We start from the raw sequence: 21886 nt of genomic DNA, 5'->3' as shown, positions 1-21886 counted from the left end.
AGTCATTAATGTCTAAACCGCTGGCAACAAAAGTGAGTACACCCCTAAGTGAAAATGTCCAAATTGGGCCCAAAGTGTCAATATTTTGTGTGGCCACCATCATTTTCCAGCACTGCCTTAACACTCTTGGGCATGGAGTTCACCAGAGCTTCACAGGTTGCCACTGGAGTCCTCTTCCACTCCTCCATGACGACAAAACGGAGCTGGTGGATGTTAGAGACCTTGCACTCCTCCACCTTCCATTTGAGGATGCCCCACAGATGCTCAATAGGGTTTAGGTCTGGAGACATGCTTGGCCAGTCCATCACCTTTACCCTCAGCTTCTTTAGCAAGGCAGTGGTCGTCTTGGAGGTGTGTTTGGGGTCGTTATCATGTTGGAATACTGCCCTGCGGCCCAGTCTCCGAAGGGAGGGGATCATGCTCTGCTTCAGTATGTCACAGTACATGTTGGCATTCATGGTTCCCTCAATGAACTGTAGTTCCCCAGTGCCGGCAGCACTCATGCAGCCCCAGACCATGACACTCCCACCACCATGCTTGACTGTAGGCAAGACACACTTATCTTTGTACTCCTCACCTGGTTGCCGCCACACACGCTTGATACCATCTGAACCAAATAAGTTTATCTTTGTCGCATCAGACCACAGGACATGGTTCCAGTAATCCATGTCCTTAGTCTGCTTGTCTTCAGCAAACTGTTTGCGGGCTTTCTTGTGCATCATCTTTAGAAGAGGCTTCCTTCTGGGACGATGGCCATGAAGACCAATTTGATGCAGTGTACGGCGTATGGTCTGAGCACTGACAGGCTGACCCCCCACCCCTTCAACCTCTGCAGCAATGCTGGCAGCACTCATACGTCTATTTCCCAAAGACAACCTCTGGATATGACGCTGAGCACGTGCACTCAACTTCTTTGGTCGACCATGGCGGGGCCTGTTCTGAGTGGAACCTGTCCAGTTAAACCGCTGTATGGTCTTGGCCACCGTGCTGCAGCTCAGTTTCAGGGTCTTGGCAATCTTTTTATAGCCCAGGCCATCTTTATGTAGAGCAACAATTCTTTTTTTCAGATCCTCAGAGAGTTCTTTGCCATGAGGTGCCATGTTGAACTTCCAGTGACCAGTCAGTATGAGGGAGTGTGAGAGCGATGACACCAAATTTAACACACCTGCTCCCCATTCACACATGAGACCTTGTAACACTAACCAGTCACATGACACCGGGGAGGGAAAATGGCTAATTGGGCCCAATTTGGACATTTTCACTTAGGGGTGTACTCACTTTTGTTGCCAGCGGTTTAGACATTAATGGCTGTGTGTTGAGTTATTTTGAGGGGACAGCAAATTTACACTGTTAAACAAGCTGTACACTCACTACTTTACATTGTAGCAAAGTGTCATTTCTTCAATGTTGTCACATGAAAAGATATACTCAAATATTTACAAAAATGTGAGGGGTGTACTCACTTTTGTGATATACTGTATATACACTCAGGGCCAGTTTATTAGGCACACCCCCCATTCATGAAAATAGTTTGCTCCTACAGACAGCGAGTCATGTGGCAGTGGCTTGCTATATAGAACAGGCAGACAGGTATTGAGACATTCAGTTACTGTTCGACTGAACATTAAATTGGGCAACATAAGAGACCTAATTGACTTTGAGTGTGGTATAATCGTCCGTACCAGGCTTGGCAGATCCAATATCTCATAAACGGCCTGGCCTTTTCACACATGACAGTGTGCAGGGTTTCTCGAGAATGGTGCGGCAAAGAAAAAACATCCAGTTAGCGGCAGTCCTGTGGGCGAAAACAGCTCGTTGATGAGAGAAGTCGAAGGAGAATGGCAAGAGTCGGGCAAGCTAATGGGTGTGCCACAAACAGGCAAATAATGGCGCAGTACAACAGTGGTGTGCAGAACGGCATCTTGGAATGCCCAACTCGTCGGTCCCTGTCAAGGATGGGCTATTGCAGCAGACAATCACACCGGTTTCCACTACTATCAGCTAAAAACAAGAAGAAGTGGCTCCAGCGGGTACGCGATCACCAACCCTAGACAATTGAGGAGTGGAAAAACATTGCCTGGTCCGACAAATCACGGTTCCTGTTGTGTCATGCTCATGGCAGAATCAGGATTTGGCGTAAGCAGCATGAGTCCATGGCGAAATCCGGACTGGTGTCAACGGTACAGGCTGGGGGCGGTGGAGTGATGGTGTGGCAAATGCCCCAAAGAATTCCGGCTGTTCTGTAGGCAGAGGTGGGGTCTGACCCAGTACTAGATGGGTGTACCTAATAAACTGTAATTAAAAAGTGTAATTAAGTGTAAATAATACGGTTCTAACTAAATGATCATGTTAAGAATCGAAATGACTGAAAAATGCCATTCAGAACGTCAAAAAAGTGTCTCATCAAAACAAAAATGTTGCTTGATAAATCAAATGCATCAAAGGGATGTTGTCCGTAAACCCAAACCATAAACAGCTAGTCTACTTTAGGAAATGAAATACATATTAAAGCAACTAAAGTATAGACAATGGTGAAAATGAGGAAGTAAGCTACAAAGTAAAATCTTTTATAAAGGTACCTGAAAGGACAGCGCCTCGGGGGCTGTCCTATCATGTGATAGTCTACAGGTTAACTCCGTGGTGCTGAATGGAGAGCAGCACTATTCTGATGTTCATTCAACAGTAGCCTAACTCGCAAAAAAAAGTATTGCATTTAAGTGTACCTTTACTTGTAAATGAAGTACAACAGGGTGAACCTCTTGGTAGCAGCATTGTATAAATCTTTGAAAAGTCTCTCAGTCTCAATTGACATGAGGACCAAGGATGCTGCAGTTGTACTTCCCCAACACTCCCAATACATCATCAGCAAAGGCCGTAGCTCATTGGTCATGCTTACATCATCAAATCCCCAAAGTCACATAACGCAACATGACAGAGATCTGGGCTTTGTTTGTAACATCTTTGGTCTCATCTACTTCTACCGCTTCAAATGGGCCTGCAATAGGAGGATGTCCTTTCGAATCACATCACTGACTGCTTCAATCAAATCATTCTGTATTCTGTTTGATGTACCCAAAAACACTGTGGAAGTCTCCAGGTGTCTAGCTAACCTTTCATCTTTTTTCATCAAAGGTATACAATAACGCCACATAGTTGCTACGATTACATGAGCTTGTACTCTAATCATTACCGTGAAATTCGAACTCTTGTTTCCCTCGGTAGCATGTTGCTCTAATAAGGTCCTTCCAAATGTTTTCCCGGTAATTGATTGCATTTTTTAACATTCATGCTCATAGCCTTCTGCCATGTGCTAATTGCTGCGCTTATGTGAAAAAAGTGACCTAATAGGTTATGAACATTTTAAGCTAAACTGTCACGATCGTCTTCTTGAGACAGATTGGACCAAGGCGCAGCGTGTGTAAAATACATCTTATTTTATTGAGAAGAGAGAGAAAACACAAAACGAACACTATATACAAACTAACAAAACAACAGTGAAGCTAAATAACGTAAGTGCACAGACAAGCAACAAACGTTCAACATAGACACAGACACAGGAGACAACCACCCACAAATGCATGATGCCTATGGCTGCCTTAAATATGGCTCCCAATCAGAGACAAATGAAAGACATCTGTCTCTGATTGAGAACCACTCAGGCAACCATAGACATACCTAGAAACATTCACTCAACCATAGACTTACCTAGAAACATTCACTCAACACAAACTCATACACTAAACCCAACACCCCCTTTACCATATAACCACCCAAAACGACAAAACACAAACATTCCCCGTGTCACACCCTGACCTAACTAAAATAATAAAGAAAACAAAGAATACTAAGGCCAGGGCGTGACATAAACGATAAAAAAATGTTATGCATGTGGTTGTATTCATTTAGGATTTCTCGCATCCCACAACTGGCCCAGAATATGTTTGGAATATTTATTTATTGCACAGAAGGACAAGTTGGCCAACAGAATAGGTCAACTTTTGTACTATGGGGGATAGTAGATTGACATAGGCTAGTGCTTTTGCTGTTCATCATGCCTACTCTTGTTGGCTGACTAACAGTAGGCTAAACGTGGACAGTTCTAACATCTTCAATATGCGCCTCGGAATTCGATAAGAGGGACCCGCACAGTTACGTCCTGAATGTGTCTGTCTTCATTCATTTGTAGCCTACTTCTTTGCTAAAATGCCTGTGAGAAAGGGCACGATTACGTGACGGCATTGGCTACATCTGAGAGAGCAATGTGCGTGAGAGGTGCTTCGGAGCACCGCAGCCGGGAGAAGGGGATTATGGGCGAGCCGTAGGGGGCCTGGCCCGCCGTACTGCACCTTCTTGTCCGTCCAAATACAATACTGAAATATACACTACCGTTCAAAAGTTTGGGATCACTTAGAAATGTCCTTGATTATTTAAAGAAAAGCTATTTTTTTGTCAATTAAAATAACATCAAATTGATCAGAAATACAGTGTAGACATTGTTAATGTTGTAAATGACTATTGTTGCTGGAAACTGCAGATGTTTTATGGAATATCTACATAGGTGTACAGAGGCCCATTAACAGCAACCACCACTTCTGTGTTCCAATGGCATATTCTGTTAGCTAATCCAAGTTTATCATTTTATAAGGCTAATTGATCATTAGAAAAACCTTTTATAATTATGTTAGCACAGCTGAAAAATGTTGTCCTGGTTAAAGAAGCAATAAAACGGGCCTTCTTTAGACTAGCTGAGTATCTGGAGCATCATCATTTGTGGGTTCGATTACAGGATCAAAAATGGACAGAAACAAAGAACTTTCTCCTGAAACTCGTCAGTCTATTCTTGTTCTGAGAAATGAAGGCTATTCCATGCGAGAAATTGCCAAGAAACTGAAGATCTCGTACAATGCTGTGTACTACTCCCTTCACAGAACAGCGCAAACTGGCTCTAACCAGAATAGAAAGAGGAGTGGGAGGCCCCAGTGCACAATTGAGCAAGAGGACAAGTACATTAGAGGGTCTAGTATGAGAAACAGACACCTCACAAGTCCTCAACTGGCAGCTTTATTAAATAGTACCCGCAAACAATCAGTCTCAACGTCAACAGTGAAGAGGCGACTCCGGGATGCTGGCCTTCTAAGCAGAGTTGCAAAGAAAAAGCCATATCTCAGACTGGCCAATAAAAATAATTAAGATTAAGATGGGCAAAAGAACACAGACACCGGAAGGAGGAAGATTGGAAAAAAGTGTTATGGACAGACGAATCTAAGTTTGAGGTGTTCGGATCACAAAGAAGAACATTCGTGAGACGCAGAAAAAACGAAAATATGCTGGAGGAGTGCTTGATGCCATCTGTCAAGCATGGTGGAGGCAATGTGATGGTCTGGGGGTGCTTTGGTGGTGGTAAAGTGGGAAATTTATACAGGGTAAACAGGATCTTGAAGAGGAAGGTCATCACTCCATATTGCAACATCATGCCATACCCTGTGGATGGAGCTTAATTGGAGCCCATTTCCTCCTACAACAGGACAATGACCCAAAGCACAGCTCCACACTATGCAAGAACTATTTAGGGAAGAGGCAGTCAGCTGGTATACTGTCTATAATGGAGTGGCCATCAACCCTATTGAGCTGTTGTGGGAGCAGCTTGACCGTATGGTACATAACAAGTGCCCATCAAGCCAATCCAATTTATGGGAGGTGCTTCAGGAAGCATGGGGTGAAATCTCTTCAGATTATCTCAACAAATTGACAACTAGAATGCCAAAGGTCTGCAAGGCTGTAATTGCTGTAAATGGAGGATTCTTTGACGAATGCAAAGTTTGAAGGACACAATTATTATTTCAATTAAAAATAATTATTTATAACCTTGTCAATATCTTGACTATGTTTCCTATTCCTTTTCCTAAATATAATTTCATGTATGTTTTCATGGAAAACAAAGACATTTCTAAGTGATCCCAAACTTTTGAACGGTAGTGTATATAATTTATTTCACCGAGACGCGCACCGACAAAAAGGCGCATCAATCTCAGATAAAGCATCCATGCGAGCAAAACAGCCAACCCCTGTTTTCACAAGTGTATAGTCTATGCATCTGATGCTGTCTGGACAAAAATAGTATTGCATGCCATATTATTTCTGTCTAGACAGCGTCAGATACATGTGCTACAGATAGCAAGACACAGGGGCATGTAAAATATGTGTGAAGGTAATGTGTCTTGAGTATAATTTAAAATGTTTATACAAGAAGAAGGGGTGGGGTGTGTGGCGAAGATATGCCATGTCTGTCCCCAAAATACATGCACTCAGCTCTCCGGAATGTGTTTAGCTGTCTCCCGCCAATTCTTGCGCATAATTGTTTCATTGTGTGAATTGCTGCATATATTACATATGTCACCGGTAGGCCTAGTAAATGTACCGTTAAAACCTGTAATTTGGGTACATTAATTTATGTTAATGAATGTATCAGTTACAGTAATTTACTGTCCTCAATCTCGGAGTGGAAACGTTTGCAGAGTTCATAACCTGCTACACTTGTGAGAAACATTATCACAGTGCTATGTCATTTATCCCAGTGCTACACTCTAAAGAGAAAAGTTTCCTTGAGTATCCTTTAGGGGTTCTTCAAATTGAAACTATACATTATTCAAAGAACCCCTTTTAATGGATCCTCGAAGATCCTTTTGAACTACCCCCGCCCCCCATTATTATTATTAATAATAACACGCATAACAATAACACAATATTTTAGTTCTCAGTGTTTAGTATGACTTTAGTGGCAAAGCAGAATAAATGTAAAAAAAATATGACGTAAACTCCGAGCAGAGCCCCAAGTCAAATTGGTATTTCCTCTGGCGTGTTGATGTTAATGTATTGATGTTCTCTGTATCTATTGTCAGACTGATTTTGCAGTGAATGGTGATCAAACAGGTTTCCTGTTATATTCATCAGAGTTGTAGGAAGGGTGAAGTCTGTGAATCCCCAAAATAGTAATTATACAGATGATTAACAAAACGTGTACAGGACAGAATTCATACCTTGGTTTATGTGGTTAATGTGAATGAAAAAAAAACAGTTTTGATAATGGTTTTAATACACATACCTTGTTGATAATGTAGAGGCCTATGGGATATTCATTGAAGAGGTAAGGGAGGAGGATGGTAAATGTGATCAGCATAACATACCAATACCAATTGACATATCTTTGCATGCCTCCTCCTCTGTATACCTGCAGACACAGACACAAAAGTGAGCAGTTCAGTCATCTGCACCAAATACAGCTAGCCCAACATTCATATAGCCAAGCATCACACAGAACACATCCACAGCCAAACTCATTCCATAAACCAGTCTAAATAACAGGTTGCGCTGACAAAAAACAAAACATAAGTGAGCAACCTAACAGCTAGACTAGTTTACAATCCTCAATGTACTTGTTACAGTGTACAGTATACCAGAACTGGAGCACATTACTTGACAAGTTGTTTACTGTTTTTGACAAATCACAAAGCAAATAAAATGTTTTCACCTCACAGATCATCACACCAAATACAAGCCTACTGCCTAGCCTAACCGTAATGAGAACGCTAAACAGGGATATTTTTTTTTAGTGGGGCTTGTGGGGGGGTTCATTTAATTTGTGTTTTTTTTTTCAAGTCCATGGGGTGTAGAAATGGGGGAAGGTATCGTGGGGGGATATGATGCAGGAAATATTACTTTGATGGGGGATTTATCAATAAATGCGGAGCAAACACAAGAGAAGTTTATACACTAAATAAAAATCAAACCCCTGGAAAGGAGGGTCTGAGCTGGCAACCCTGAAGTACCAAAGTTTCAATCTGATGCAGAGTTCAAAACAACTGGGAAATTTCATACTTCCGACTTCAGTGCGTTCAAGACAACTAGGAACTCAGGAAAAAATTAGCTCTGACTGGGAAAAATCACTTTGACCGGTCATCCAACTCGGAATTCCAACTTGGGAACTCTTTCTAGAACTCCGACTTTCTGACCTGAAGGTCATTGACGTCATGATTTTACCTAGTATTCACAGTTGTCTTGAAAGCACCATAAGTCAGTTGAGTGGGGTATCCCTTGTTATAACATCTTTGGTCTGACAGACGCTTACATGACAACCAGAATGCATTGTATGATGTCAACAAACATGGCACCGCACATAGCTGGCAAATAGCTTAGCATTAGCTCATCATCATCAGTACAACATTCAAAAAATATTATACACACATCATATGTGTCCATTACAATCTATGCAAGAATCGTAATGCATGATTTGTCACCAGTACTTGAAAACGTGTTAATAAAACAGTAAATACATTATGATCCATAGCTACATATGGTGTGCTACAGCAGAAATGACAACATGATATACAGAAAATAAGCAACTTACTTTGATAGGATCGCACACATGTCCAAAGTCCCATTTGTAAGGAAAACAACAAAGAAGGCAATGCTGGCGCCAGCCAGAAAATGTGCTGGGGGAAAATGTTTGTGCAAGGCCTGTTCTGACTAGAGATGCGCAATGTCTTCATACTTGATCTTGGGAAACACTAGGGGGCTCTTGTTGAAGAGAGAAGTTTGTCCGGACAATTTTCAGTGTCAAGAACCCTAATGTTCTTCGAAGAACTTTGAGGATCTTAGAAGAACCCTTGTTGAACCCCTAATTTTTAGAGTGCTACGTCACACCAGCCAAATTTCTGCCTGCTTGAACGTCAATAACTCAGATACACATGAAAACATGAAATTACCCAAGGAATCGATGGAACATCACTCATAGATGCACAAAAACAATATTACATCCAAAATGGGTGAACCTGTCCTTTAACTCATCACTTCCACCATTAATAAAGTGAGCTTCTCCCTCATTTTTTCTTCACCTCACACAGTAAGTCAACGAAGTCTGTTTGTTTTAACATCCATTGAGAATGATAATAGTTCCTCACAGTATTTGAAAAATCTTTCCAACACTCTCCTGGCCTCGATAATTACCAACCCTCGATGTGAAAGAGCAAAATATTGTGATCTGATGATCCCGTATCCAGTGGAAACGTCATAAAAAAACAGCTGTCTGTCCCGAGCTTACTGGTGCAGGAAAGTCTGAGGGCCCAAAATAGGCTAGTTGATACAATGTTGCAAGTTTGCTAGTGACAGCTTTGGGCTTGACCCAGTTGAATGATTTGATACGTTGTACTTCACTAGCATAGCTAAAGTCAAGACAGATAGAAAGGGAGGCAGACAGAGTAGATAGATTAATGCGATTGAAAGAACGTGAACTTTCATCAGGGTATTTTCTACTGTTTATTTGTCGGCTTAGGCCTATGTATTTGATGATGGAAGTTATAGGCCTACTGCTGCATTGACCTATACGCTATCTCTTAGTTACATGCAGCCATTTTTTCCCCTGCCATTGGATCACAATGTGTTTTAATGTGTCAATATAGCAGAGGCTGGTGCTCTCGCACTAGTTACATTTTTGTCATTTTAATTAAGATTTTTAGGATTAATCACGTGACAATGATTTTGAGAAATGAGAACATTATTATTGAAATGAAACTGTTCCACGAAAAATAATCATAACTGGCATGCAGATCGGTAGAAATGGTAGGATAAATTGTAAACTTAAAAACCTACAGGCCGCCGATGGTCTTTAGTATAACACCCATAAAAAAAAAATAGCGTGCCCCCCTATGGAAATCTGCCTGCCCTGGCATACCCCGATGCCTTTCCTGAGGTTTTAAGGCAGTTTTAGCATTTTTTTTTTGCACATAAAAAAACATGAAATAACAAAACATAATGACAGTTTTATCTCATTATATTTTCTATTTGTCTTTTCATAACAGCTTTTTAAATTAGATTATCACAGTGTAAGCACTGCCTACACTGCCTACCCTGACTGCACGACATACAGCTCATGTATAGCTCAATACAGCTAGTCCAAGAATGGAATAGATTTGTGATAGACCACATAACAGGACTTTTTTTCTCATCCTTGAAAATGATCATAGCCTTTCAAGTTCTGAATTCGATTAGGTTTGAAGTACTTCTACACACTTTTTTGTAATGTTGCTGTGGTTTGGGCAAATAACTTTTTCAAAAGCTTTGTTGGAAATAGGTTTTAGTTGACAAGATGGTTCGGATCTATTCAACCCACACTGTCCCATTTATTTTGAAAGGCAGTAGTGACATTTTAAATGGAAATGTCACAGCCATTGATATATTTTTCCAGAAGGATCCAACTGTTGTCTGAACCAAGCCTTTATTCTCAGGTAAATTCACTTAATTAAATGCAGGGCCTTGTCAAAAGGCAACATTAACAAAGAAGACAACTCTACCCATTATTCCTTAATAGCACTCAATGGAATAATAATGGATGGGCCTATCATTGGATAGTCTGACTGATATTCATGCAGTGCCTTCTGCATATGTTGTGTGTATGGACAGCAGTTGCCCAGATTCCCTTAAGCGACTGCTATTTAGAGCCAGCGAGCTGGGAACAAAAGGCTTTAGAATAACTCGTTACAGGCAGAAAATAATACGATCTCCGTTGAATGTTTCATTCTCTTGCTCCCTCTCCCTCGTCTTTCAATCAATGAGTCAGGTTTATTAGGGCAATTTAGTTGCCCTTAAGCGTTTTGAAAAGATTATTCAAAATATTGAATTACTATATGAATACCTCTCCTGGCAAGACTCAGCTGATGCTGAATAGAAGTCCATTTGATGGTCTAGCTATTGTCTCTCACACACACACGCACACACACACACACACACACACACACACACACACACACACACACACACACACACACACACACACACACACACACACACACACACACACACACACACACACACACACACACACACACACACACACACACACACACACACACACACACACACACACACACACACACACACACTGCTTGCCCACATCTCAACAAGATGCTGATGCTAAGATTTAACACTGGGATTTGAGGAACAGTTTAAAATAAATGTATCTGTCACGTTCTGACCTTAGTTCGTTTTTTATGTCTTTATTTTAGTTTGGTCAGAGCGTGAGTTGGGGTGGGCATTCTATGTTGTTTTTCTATGTTTTGTTCTGTTGTTCTATTTCTATGTGTTTGGCCAAGTATGGTTCTCAATCAGAGGCAGGTGTCAGTCGTTGTCTCTGATTGGGAGCCATATTTAGGTAGTCTGTTTTCCTTTGTGTTTGGTGGGTGGTTGTTTCCTGTGTCTGTACCATACGGGACTGTTTCGATTTTCGTTTGGTCATTCACTTTGTTATTTTGTATTTTTGTAGTGTTCAGTTTGATATATTAAAATGGACACTTACCACGCTGCACATTGATCCGATATCTCTTACTCCTCGTCAGAAGAAGAGGAAAGTCGTTACAGTATCAATATTCTCCCATTTATGTGATCATCTAGAGCAATGATTCGCAAACTTTTTATAGTCCGGTACCCCTTCAAATATTCAGAAATCTGGCAGTGGCTACTGATTAAATAAAATTTTCACAGAACCACTTGTTGCAATTTCGATGAGGCTCTCTTGTTCAGATATCGGTAAGTGGACTGGAGGCAGGGCATGAAAGGGCTAACGAATCCAGTTATTTGTGTAGTCCATTTCGGGAAAGTACCTGCGTAATTGCGCACCCAACTCCCTCAGGTGCTTCGCTATATAACATTTGACATTGTCCGTAAGCTTGAGTTAATTTGCATACAAGAAAATCATACAATGATGGAAAGACCTGTGTGTTGTCCTTGTTAATGCAGACAGAAAAGAGCTCCAACTTCTTATTCATAGCCTCAATTTTGTCCCGCACATTGAATATAGTTGCGGAGAGTCCCTGTAATCCAAGATTCAGATCATTCAGGCGAGAAAAAACATCACCCAGAAGGCCAGTCGTGTGAGAATCTCGTCATCATGCAAGTGGTCAAACAAGTGAAAATGATGGTCAGTAAAGAAAACTTTAAGCTCGTCTCTCAATTTAAAAAAACATGTCAATACTTTGCCCCTTGATAACCAGCACACTACTGTATGTTGTAAAAGCGTTACATGGTCGCTGCCCATATAATTGCATAATACAGAAAGTACACGAGAGTTCAGGGGCCTTGCTTTAACAAAGTTAACCATTTTCACTGTAGTGTCCAAAACATCTTTCAAGCTGTCAGGCATTCCCTTGGCAGCAAGAGCCTCTCGGTGGATGCTGCAGTGTACCTAAGTGGCGTCGGGAGCAATTGCTTGCATGCGCGTTACCACTCCACTATGTCTCCCTGTCATGGCTTTTGCGCCATCAGTACAGATACCAACACATCTTGACCACCAAAGTCCATTTGATGTCACAAAGCTGTCCAGTACTTAAAAATATCCACTCCTGTTGTCCTGGTTTTCAGTGGTTTGCAGAAGAGGATGTCTTCCTTAATTGACCCCCCATAAACGTAATGGACATATACCAGGAGCTGTGCCAGGCCCGCCACATCTGTTGACTCATCCAGCTGTAGCGCATATAATTCACTGGCTTGGATGCGAAGCAGCCATTGTTTCAAAACTTCTCCTGCCATGTCACTGATGCGTCGTGAAACAGTGTTATTTGATGAAGGCATTGTCTGTATAGTTTTTTGGGCCTTTCCCCCAGCATTGTCCCAGCCATATCCACGGCAGCAGGAAGAATTAAGTCCTCCACAATAGTATGGGGCTTGCCTGTCCTAGCCACTCGGTAGCTCACCATATAAGACGCTCAAAGCCCCTTCTTATTAATGGTATCTGTTGCTTTTACACATTTCTTACTACTTGAAAGTTGTCTTTATTCTCGCTCAAAAACCTCACATAGCTTATTTTTCAAATGTAAATGTACTGTTTGAAAACGGGACAAAAAAAATGGGAATCACATTTTTTTGGCGTATCCCCGATGGTATTGCACATACCCCAGTTTGGGAATACCTGATCTAGAGAGTAATTGAATCCCCCTAAAGCTCTTTCCTATGTCCCTGTCCAGATGTAAAGCTGTTGGAGAATCAAGTGTTTGTGGAGAGTGTTCAGGAGCAGGTGAATGGGGCTCTGCTGGAATACACTCTGTGCACCTACCCCCTGTACCTGGACAAGTTCAGCCAGCTGGTGATGCGTCTGCCGGAGCTGCGAGCCCTCAGCACCCAGGCAGAGGACTACCTGTGCTACAAACACCTGAGTGGGGAGGTGCCCTGTAACAACCTGCTCATCGAGATGCTGCATGCCAAGAGGGCCTGTATATGAGCACCATGCTACCATCACTATACACCAGCAGACTGTCTGTGGGACTGACGCTGTGGAAGCCAGACAGGGTTTACGATTACAGCCCAGAGAGAAGGATGTGTGTGTTTCTGTGTGCGCGTGTGTGTGTGCATGCTTGCGTGCGTGAGCAGCCCCTCTGTCCCAGGTGTGTGTAAACAGAATTTGGACTTGTGTTTTTTGGCAGTTCTTTAAATGTACATAGATAACATTTACAAAGGAAGCTTTGTTATGATACTGTGCGTAAATGTAACTTTTACCAATTTGTTGAATTCAGTAGAGTGAAATGTTATATCAGAGCTAGTGAAGATATTTCAGATTCTTCAGATGACAGAGGCACTATAACACACGTCATTCAGACTTGTCCTAGCCTTTCAAATATAGTGTAAACACTACATTTATTTGAGCACTTGTTCCTTTGTAAATTGTCACCAACTTTACCACAAAAAATTGTTGTGTGAAAAATAAGTTATGTTCAATATATTTTTTTCTTTCTATTAGATATTGATATTCTAATATATTATCTACACGTGTTTACAAGAATCACATAAGCACACTCATATTCAGTTTAACCCTAGAGTCGATGTCTTTGCTCCTGCGGAAATCTAATTAGCATAATACAAAAATCGACATAAATACCTGTCAGTTTAAGCTAGAGATATATTTTTGTTGTTTCATTTGATGCGTCTCAATCCATCGCATCCCCCGATGTCGAACTGCTGCATTTGCGGTGAAAGGTGACAGAGCTAGAGCGGTGTTTGTCAGACCCTGAGACATCCCGAAAATCAGTCTTCTCACAAAATCACCTCTATGGAAAGATGAGACTATCACAAACACAAACAAGTCGGTCTTGTCTAGGACACCCACAGGCCTCACAAGACATGTCTGAAGGTCCCTCGGTACCAAACACAAACAAGTCGGTCTTGTCTAGGACACCCACAGGCCTCACAAGACATGTCTGAAGGTCCCCCGGTACCAAACACAAACAAGTCGGTCTTGTCTAGGACACCCACAGGCCTCACAAGACATGTCTGAAGGTCCCTCGGTACCAAACACAAACAAGTCGGTCTTGTCTAGGACACCCACAGGCCTCACAAGACATGTCTGAAGGTCCCTCGGTACCAAACACAAACAAGTCGGTCTTGTCTAGGACACCCACAGGCCTCACAAGACATGTCTGAAGGTCCCTCGGTACCAAACACAAACAAGTCGGTCTTGTCTAGGACACCCACAGGCCTCACAAGACATGTCTGAAGGTCCCCCGGTACCAAACACAAACAAGTCGGTCTTGTCTAGGACACCCACAGGCCTCACAAGACATGTCTGAAGGTCCCTCGGTACCAAACACAAACAAGTCGGTCTTGTCTAGGACACCCACAGGCCTCACAAGACATGTCTGAAGGTCCCTCGGTACCAAACACAAACAAGTCGGTCTTGTCTAGGACACCCACAGGCCTCACAAGACATGTCTGAAGGTCCCTCGGTACCAAACACAAACAAGTCGGTCTTGTCTAGGACACCCACAGGCCTCACAAGACATGTCTGAAGGTCTCCCGGTACCAGTTGAAAAAATGTATGGAAGTACAGTATATATGGAGACTATTTAGTGGCAAAAATAAAGGGTTAAATACATGTAAAAAAATATATTATAATAATTCCTGATCTTTCTTATATCTCTCAGATGTAGGACAGACACTTCAGAACATTTTTTTTGTGTGTGGGTTGTTCAATGCAATGTAGTAAATCTGTTATTCAATGCTTTTAAGGCCAAAAATAGCAGTAAGGCCAAAAAAAAAAATTCATCAAAATTTTTTACATATTTTTTTGGTGGATACTTCAAGGGGTCTTAAACTTCAAAATCAAATAACGAAATTATCCTTGGTATGACCTTTTTAAAACAATTCCATATAGCTTAGTAGAACCCACCGGGTGGGTTAATGACAGTCTGTTACTCCAATGAGATATTTGCTTAAAGTGATAGAAAGAGAGAGAGAGAAACAGTGGAGATGGAAAATGTGGCACTGATGTGTGGGACCGAATGAAAGGAAGCCATCTTTGTCTGCAGCCATTTCTTATTAACAGATGACTGGAGGAGGGCCCCAGAAAGAGAAGCCCACATGTAAGGACAGAAAAATGAACAACAAAGAAAGCAATCTCTTATTAAGTAGACATGTTAAACATGAAGCTTTACGGTGTAAATCCTCCTGCCTCTTACCAAAGAGCTGTCCACCCTGGCAACAGAGCCAGGTCAAGGATAGAGGGTCGTGCACTGTGGATGTTCTCCAGTCCTTTTGTAGTCACAGAATGAATGAAAACATGCATTTGGCGATGTATGCAATGTTTGCTTTCCAAGGTAAACGTGAATGAGATATAGGGAAATCCAATTGTACTGAAGTGTAAAGAGAATACAGACCAATCGTACTTGAGAAATGGAAGACGAAGTGCACTACAACAAGTATCAGAATTGCAAGGAATGAGGAACAGCATCAACAAAAACAACATGTAACACACACATATCTGTCATTGCAGCACATAGTGAAGCAACATGCTTGAATTGGTCCCTCATACAGACATGGCAGGGTTGGCTCTTTTAACTTCTAGACAATCATAACACTTGCCTTAAGATAACCCTGGCCTGTCTGTCTGTGAATATATGGACCATGGTTTAGTAACTGGTATGAATGTCGTCTGTACCTCTCCGCTGTAGTACATTTCAATTGGGAAACATGAGAAGATTAACACAGTGAGCTATACCAAGCTCAGGTGTTTCAACAAACAGATGTCTCTGTTTGTAATTGGTGCTCTTGATGTTGCTTTTGCTTCTATTGTGTTTTACCTTATTCTGTGAGGTCCCTGTCTTAGTTGTTTTTGGTGATGAGATCTGTTTATAGTCCTCATTCTCAAACTGTCTGTGCTGGTCCACTTTGTTTCCTCTCTCAGCAATTTGAATGCTTTTCAAACAGAAACAATCAAAACAGTTTATTTTCTTGAAATATATTTTATTGTAATAGCATCAAACCAATAAATGCAATTAAGTAAAGCTCTACTTATGTGTTGTCCATTTCTATTGAACTATCCCGCAATTTATCAATGACATTGGGGTCATATATACCTAATACATTCTTTTAAAATACTTGGGAGGCTATCCAGGATAGTGGCAGCAATTTATGAGTCATGACAATGTAATTCCTAGTCACGTGAAAGTCTGTGGTTTTTGGCTGATAAGCCAGTGCTACTTCAAAAATACATGTGTAAATGTACATTTCAGCCAATGACTACAAAGGGCACAAAGATTGGAGGCAATTAACAGTAATTAAACAATACTTTTGAGGAACAAAGTATAAGGGCTTTGGAAAACCTATCGTTTTCATACAAATCTTACAATGTATTGTCACGAAACAGATGAACTAGCATGCTAATACTGTTGCACTCGCTAAGTATAGGGGTCTTAGGTCTAGTCAACTGGTCTCTAACCTAATTTAAGATGTGTATATATGTGAGAAATCAGTGTATGAGGACAGTGTTGTATGTACATGTACCCAGGAGACAGCAACCTTAGATCCAGGGCCAGCTCCCTCTGATTGTTCAAAGTGGTGATGAAAATAAATATATACATAAAGGAAAAAACATGACCAACATTTTTTTCTAAACAAAGCCAAGGGTGCACATGGCTACCAAAAAAAACCATCAGCCTCACGGCTCTGCAAGCTGGCTCACTCTTGTTTCCAATCAACACTTAACAAGGATCCACAAGACTTCCTGGCTGAGCACTTGAGCCAGGGAGCTGCTGCCCCCTGGGCATGAGGTGTGGAAGTGATTGGTAGTGTGCTTGTCTGTCCTAACACTAACCCCCCATATCATAACAGAGACATAAAATTACCACAACAGAGACTGACATTTTAGTTTTGTTTGAAAACTGAAAGTCAATAAAATTGTCTATTTGACTCCATAACAATAATAGATTGAAAACACCTACTACACAGGGAGGGAGAAAAAGTGGAAAATAAAACTGGGGATACATCTCAAAGTAACCAACCTATTATTAAAATAAACTTTATAAAAAAAAAAAAGTTTAAAAAAAAAGGTAAAAATGTAAATAATTTTGGAGTATAAAATTACATCAAACGAGAAAGTACAGTATATTTGCCCCAGCATATTCTTGTATTGGGATAAAACCACTCTCCCTGTGGGATTTAAATCGTGGCATGCAACCATTTGAGCTGTAGTGAATAATGTGTCTCGGTTCAGAGCGCACCTTCTTGTAGTGGAGATAGGGAGAAGCCAGGATTTCTGCTGCTTGTTGTAAGGTAGGGGAGGCCAGGGGAGGCCAGGGGAGGGAGGAAAGACTTGGGGAGACAGCCAAGCTGCAGTTAGCACAGCCTCAAATACACATAGTGGTTGTCTGGTGATACAGTAGGTGGACAACAGGTGATAGGCTTCATAAAGTCTCTTTATAAGCTGCCCAGTCAGTCCACAGTAAGTCAGCAGCCTATCTCTACTATCTAATACTGTTGATCTATGAGATGATCTGTCATCCTACTATCCACGTTCTCACACTGACAACACAATCTTGTTGTCTGGTCATATGATTTCTTACAGTAGTAAAACCCTTTAATCCTAGATTCAAAGGTTTATATCCAGTTTACAGTAATAACTACTGTCTAGTTATGTCTGTAAAAACAAAAAGTACACACACACACACACACACACAAATATTACTGTAAAAAAGCCTGAAGGTGTGATCAGCCACTCTCCAACAGAAAATTAAACTGAAATCTACGACAAACGTTGTGTTGCCTCTGTAAAACAGCCATTTCATAAACAGCAGATGATTCCTGACCCTGGGGCACTGTGGAGGAGGAACTGTCCTCCTAAAATACACTTCCTGCATCACACACTCTGTGTGTGTGTGCGTGCTTGCGAGTACATATTTGAGTCTTTAATTCTGTGTGTGTGCGTGTGTGTGTGCATGCGTGTGTGTGTGTCTATTTACACTATCTACTACTATATGTGTATGAGAGTAGATGCATCTATTGTGTGTATCTGTTTGTGATATTCACTGTGCAATTCTTCTTTCTTCCCACCAGTTTATATGATACATGTGCCTTGGTGTCCAGTTCCATCAGCAGCCTGTAGTAACAGAAAAGTAACAAAACATGTATTATTCTATCATCATATTGTTTATGTCTAATATAATACATGTTCCTTTCTTTGCAAAAAGGAAACTACACAGAACAGCTATAAATGGTTGAATCCTTACAGACTAGACCTCACAAAACCTTCAGTATTGTCCCAACACAGAACCTCTTGGGTGGATTGAATGTGTCTGTCTGTGTGCGTGTGCGTGTGCGTGCGTGTGCGAGTGCGTGTTTGTGTGCGTGCGTGCGAAACAGTCCCTCTGTGGGAGCAGGTGTTTGAGTGGATGATTGGCGGTAGTCGGATTGTCTAACTAATGAGGAGAATGAGGTTTCCTAATGTTCTGACAAACAAAGGGAACAGAGCAAATAACATTCAACCTTTCTGATGATTAGACACATGGTGAAGTGACCTGGCCCACTTCAACGCGCCAAAGAGTGCTGCCCATATGTTTACATTACTCACACCTGATGTTATTACATGTAGTGAAAGTAATAGTCCAGTCAAAAATACTTTCAATCTGAAGAAAAGATACTAACCGAAGGGGATTAAATTACGACGGAATTGTCAGCAATGTGGCCTGGTTCCTTACTTTATGTGTGTCAGCCACGTTATCTTTAATAAACCAAGATAAATAACCCTAGAGTCAATTGACGCAACGGTGAGTCAATCTAGGTAACATCCCTATCTGTTTTTTGTTGTTGCATTGGCTGCGTCTCAATCCACCGCATCCACCGATGTCGTACTTCCACATTTGCAGTGAACGGTGGCAGAGCTAGAGCGGTGTTTCTCATCTGGTTACCGGTACTGGTTTTAAAAAATGAATGGAAGTATGACAATTGTTTTGTGACTACCCCAAATAAAGGGTTAAATATGAGTAAAAAACAAACTACAAATATTTCCTGACCTTTCTTACATTTCAGAGATATAGGACAAACACATCAAAGTTTGTGTTTGTTATGATACATATTTTTTCCATTTATGAATGTGTTATTCAATGTGTTTCTCTGGACTATAGTATTAAAGGCCAAATTCAATATTTTATCAAATCATTTTTATATATATATTTTTTTAATACCTAAAGGGGTCCTAAAATTCTAAATCAAATAGCTAAATGATCCATAGTATGACCATCTTAAAACAATTCCATATGTCAGGTTAGAACCCCCTCCTCCCACCTCCCCCCAACAGTTTACATGCTGACCAGACCGCGCATGTTGATTTTGTCCACCTACACCAGACACGATCAGGACACGCAAGTTGAAATATCAAAACTAACTCTGAACCAACTATATTAATTTGGGGACAGGTTGAAATGCATTAAACATTTATGGCAATTTAGCTAGCTTGCTGTTGCTTGTTAATTTGTCCTGGGTTATAAACTTTGGGTTGTTATTTTACCTGAAATGTACAAGGTCCTCTACTCCAACAATTAATCCACAGATAAAAGGGTAAACTGATTTAGTTTCTAGTAATCTCTCCTCCTTCAGGCTTCTTCTTCTTTGGACTTTATATAGTGGTTGGCAACCAACTTTAAGGTGCATTACCACTACCAACTGGACTGGAGTGTAGACCTCAGTTCATCTTTCAATCACCCACATGGGTATATGCTCCTAAAAACCAATGATGAGATGGGAGAGGCAGGACTTGCAGCGGATCATGCGTCACAAATAGAACCAAGTTCTATTTTAATGCCTGGCTACGCAGACGCTCGTAGACGCACGCGGGCAGTGTGGGTGAAATGACTGAATAACATGTACTGTATGTGTACATTTATTTTGCAAAGCACGCGACGCGAGCGGAGTAGTCAGCATGTTAGATTTTTAACAATTCTTAAGTCAGATTCACTGTCAAGGAAATTGTGAAATTACCTGAAGGCTTGAAAGCAGTCAGTTGAACCACCTGGTAAAGTAAAACAGACGTGTTGGAGATGGAGCATTATTCTCAAATACACAATGAACCATTTAGGAGTGATCATAGGCCTAATAAGTGGATATGGTCTCTTTAGATGCATAATACCAAACATACCTGGTTTCCTGATGCTGGTTTCAAGGAGAAGCTCACAAAACTACTTTCTTTTCCATAACTTTCTGAAAGACAAAAAGGCAAAATCCCACCAGTTATTCTCCTGGTATTAATGGAATTCATGTCAGGTGGTGTAGAACACCTGAGTGTAATATTCAGACTACATGACTCTACTAACCACCTTGCACCACAACCCACCACTACCCAATCCTAACCCAACCCAACCCACCACTACCCAATCCTAACCCAACCCACCACTACCCAATCCTAACCCAACCCACCACTACCCAATACTAACCCAACCCACCACTACCTAATCCTAACCCAACCCACCACTACCCAATCCTAACCCAACCCACCACTACCCAATCCTAACCCACCACAACCCACCACTACCCAATCCTAACCCACCACAACCCACCACTACCCAATCCTAACCCACCACAACCCACCACTACCCAATCCTAACCCAACCCACCACTACCCAATCCTAACCCAACCCACCACTACCCAGTCCTAACACAACCCACCACTATCCAATCCCAACTGAACCCAGCCCACCACTACCCAATCCTAACCCACCACAACCCACCACAACACACCACAACCCAATCATAACCCAACCCACCACTACCCAATCCTAACCCAACCCAACCCACCACAACCCAATCCTAACCCAACCCAACCCAACCCACCACTATCCAATCCTAACCCAACCCACCACTACCCAATCCTAACCCAACCCAACCCACCACTATCCAATACTAACCCAACCCACCACTATCCAATCCTAACCCAACCCACCACAACCCAATCCTAACCCAACCCACCACTACCCAATCCTAACCCAACCCACCACTACCCAATCCTAACCCAACCCAACCCACCACTACCCAATCCTAACCCAACCCACCACTACCCAATCCTAACCCAACCCATCCCTACCTACCCAAACCCACCAATCCTAACCCAACCCACCACTACCCAATCCTAACCCAACCCACCACTACCCAATCCTAACCCAACCCACCACTCCCCAATCCTAACCCAACCCACCACTACCTACCCAAACCCACCAATCCTAACCCAACCCACCACTACCCAATCCTAACCCAACCCACCACTACCTACCTAAACCCATCAAACCTGACCCAACCCACCACAGCCCATGCCTCCCTCCAGCCCCAGGCCCACCCACCCTATTCTGCCTCTCCTACCGTTCTTGATGACCAGTGAGGTAGAGGTGGTGCTGCCGGGGCCTGAGGTCTCGCTGGTCTCTGGGCTGGAGGGACGGGGCAGACTGTGGGTCCACGACTGGGCCGGACCCTTCTGGGACGGCAGGAAGCTGATTGGCTGGGAACAGTTCTACAACCAATAAAAATGTGTGGAACTGTTTAAATGACGCTGTCTGATTGTGTATTCAAAGCACGTGCATACTGAATTAGT

General features: G+C 41.9%; 2 protein-coding genes across 4 annotated transcripts in view; one reads left to right on the top strand and one right to left on the bottom strand.

Annotated features, from left to right (window-relative positions):
* The window catches only part of LOC129826135 (nuclear receptor subfamily 5 group A member 2-like), a 30618-nt gene extending 14293 nt beyond the window's left edge, over positions 1–16325 (top strand). For both annotated transcript variants that reach the window (XM_055886492.1, XM_055886491.1), the window contains one exon: positions 13011–16325. In XM_055886492.1, coding sequence (XP_055742467.1) covers positions 13011–13264 — 254 coding nt within the window. In that variant the 3' untranslated portion in view covers positions 13265–16325. The remainder of the gene's footprint in view (positions 1–13010) is intronic.
* Positions 16326–16353: 28 nt separating this feature from the next.
* The window catches only part of LOC129826133 (adhesion G-protein coupled receptor D2-like), a 36378-nt gene continuing 30845 nt past the window's right edge, over positions 16354–21886 (bottom strand). For both annotated transcript variants that reach the window (XM_055886489.1, XM_055886490.1), the window contains 4 exons: positions 21658–21805; positions 20444–20505; positions 20287–20317; positions 16354–18409 (listed from right to left, as the gene is read on the bottom strand). In XM_055886489.1, the coding sequence (XP_055742464.1) occupies positions 18402–18409; positions 20287–20317; positions 20444–20505; positions 21658–21805 (249 nt within the window). In that variant the 3' untranslated portion in view covers positions 16354–18401. The remainder of the gene's footprint in view (positions 18410–20286; positions 20318–20443; positions 20506–21657; positions 21806–21886) is intronic.

This window comes from Salvelinus fontinalis, chromosome 28 (genome assembly GCF_029448725.1).
Source record: "Salvelinus fontinalis isolate EN_2023a chromosome 28, ASM2944872v1, whole genome shotgun sequence".
NCBI classification, from domain to species: Eukaryota; Metazoa; Chordata; class Actinopteri; order Salmoniformes; family Salmonidae; genus Salvelinus; species Salvelinus fontinalis.
The sequence above is the reverse complement of the archived record's forward strand: the minus strand, read 5'-3'. Positions and strand labels throughout refer to the sequence as shown.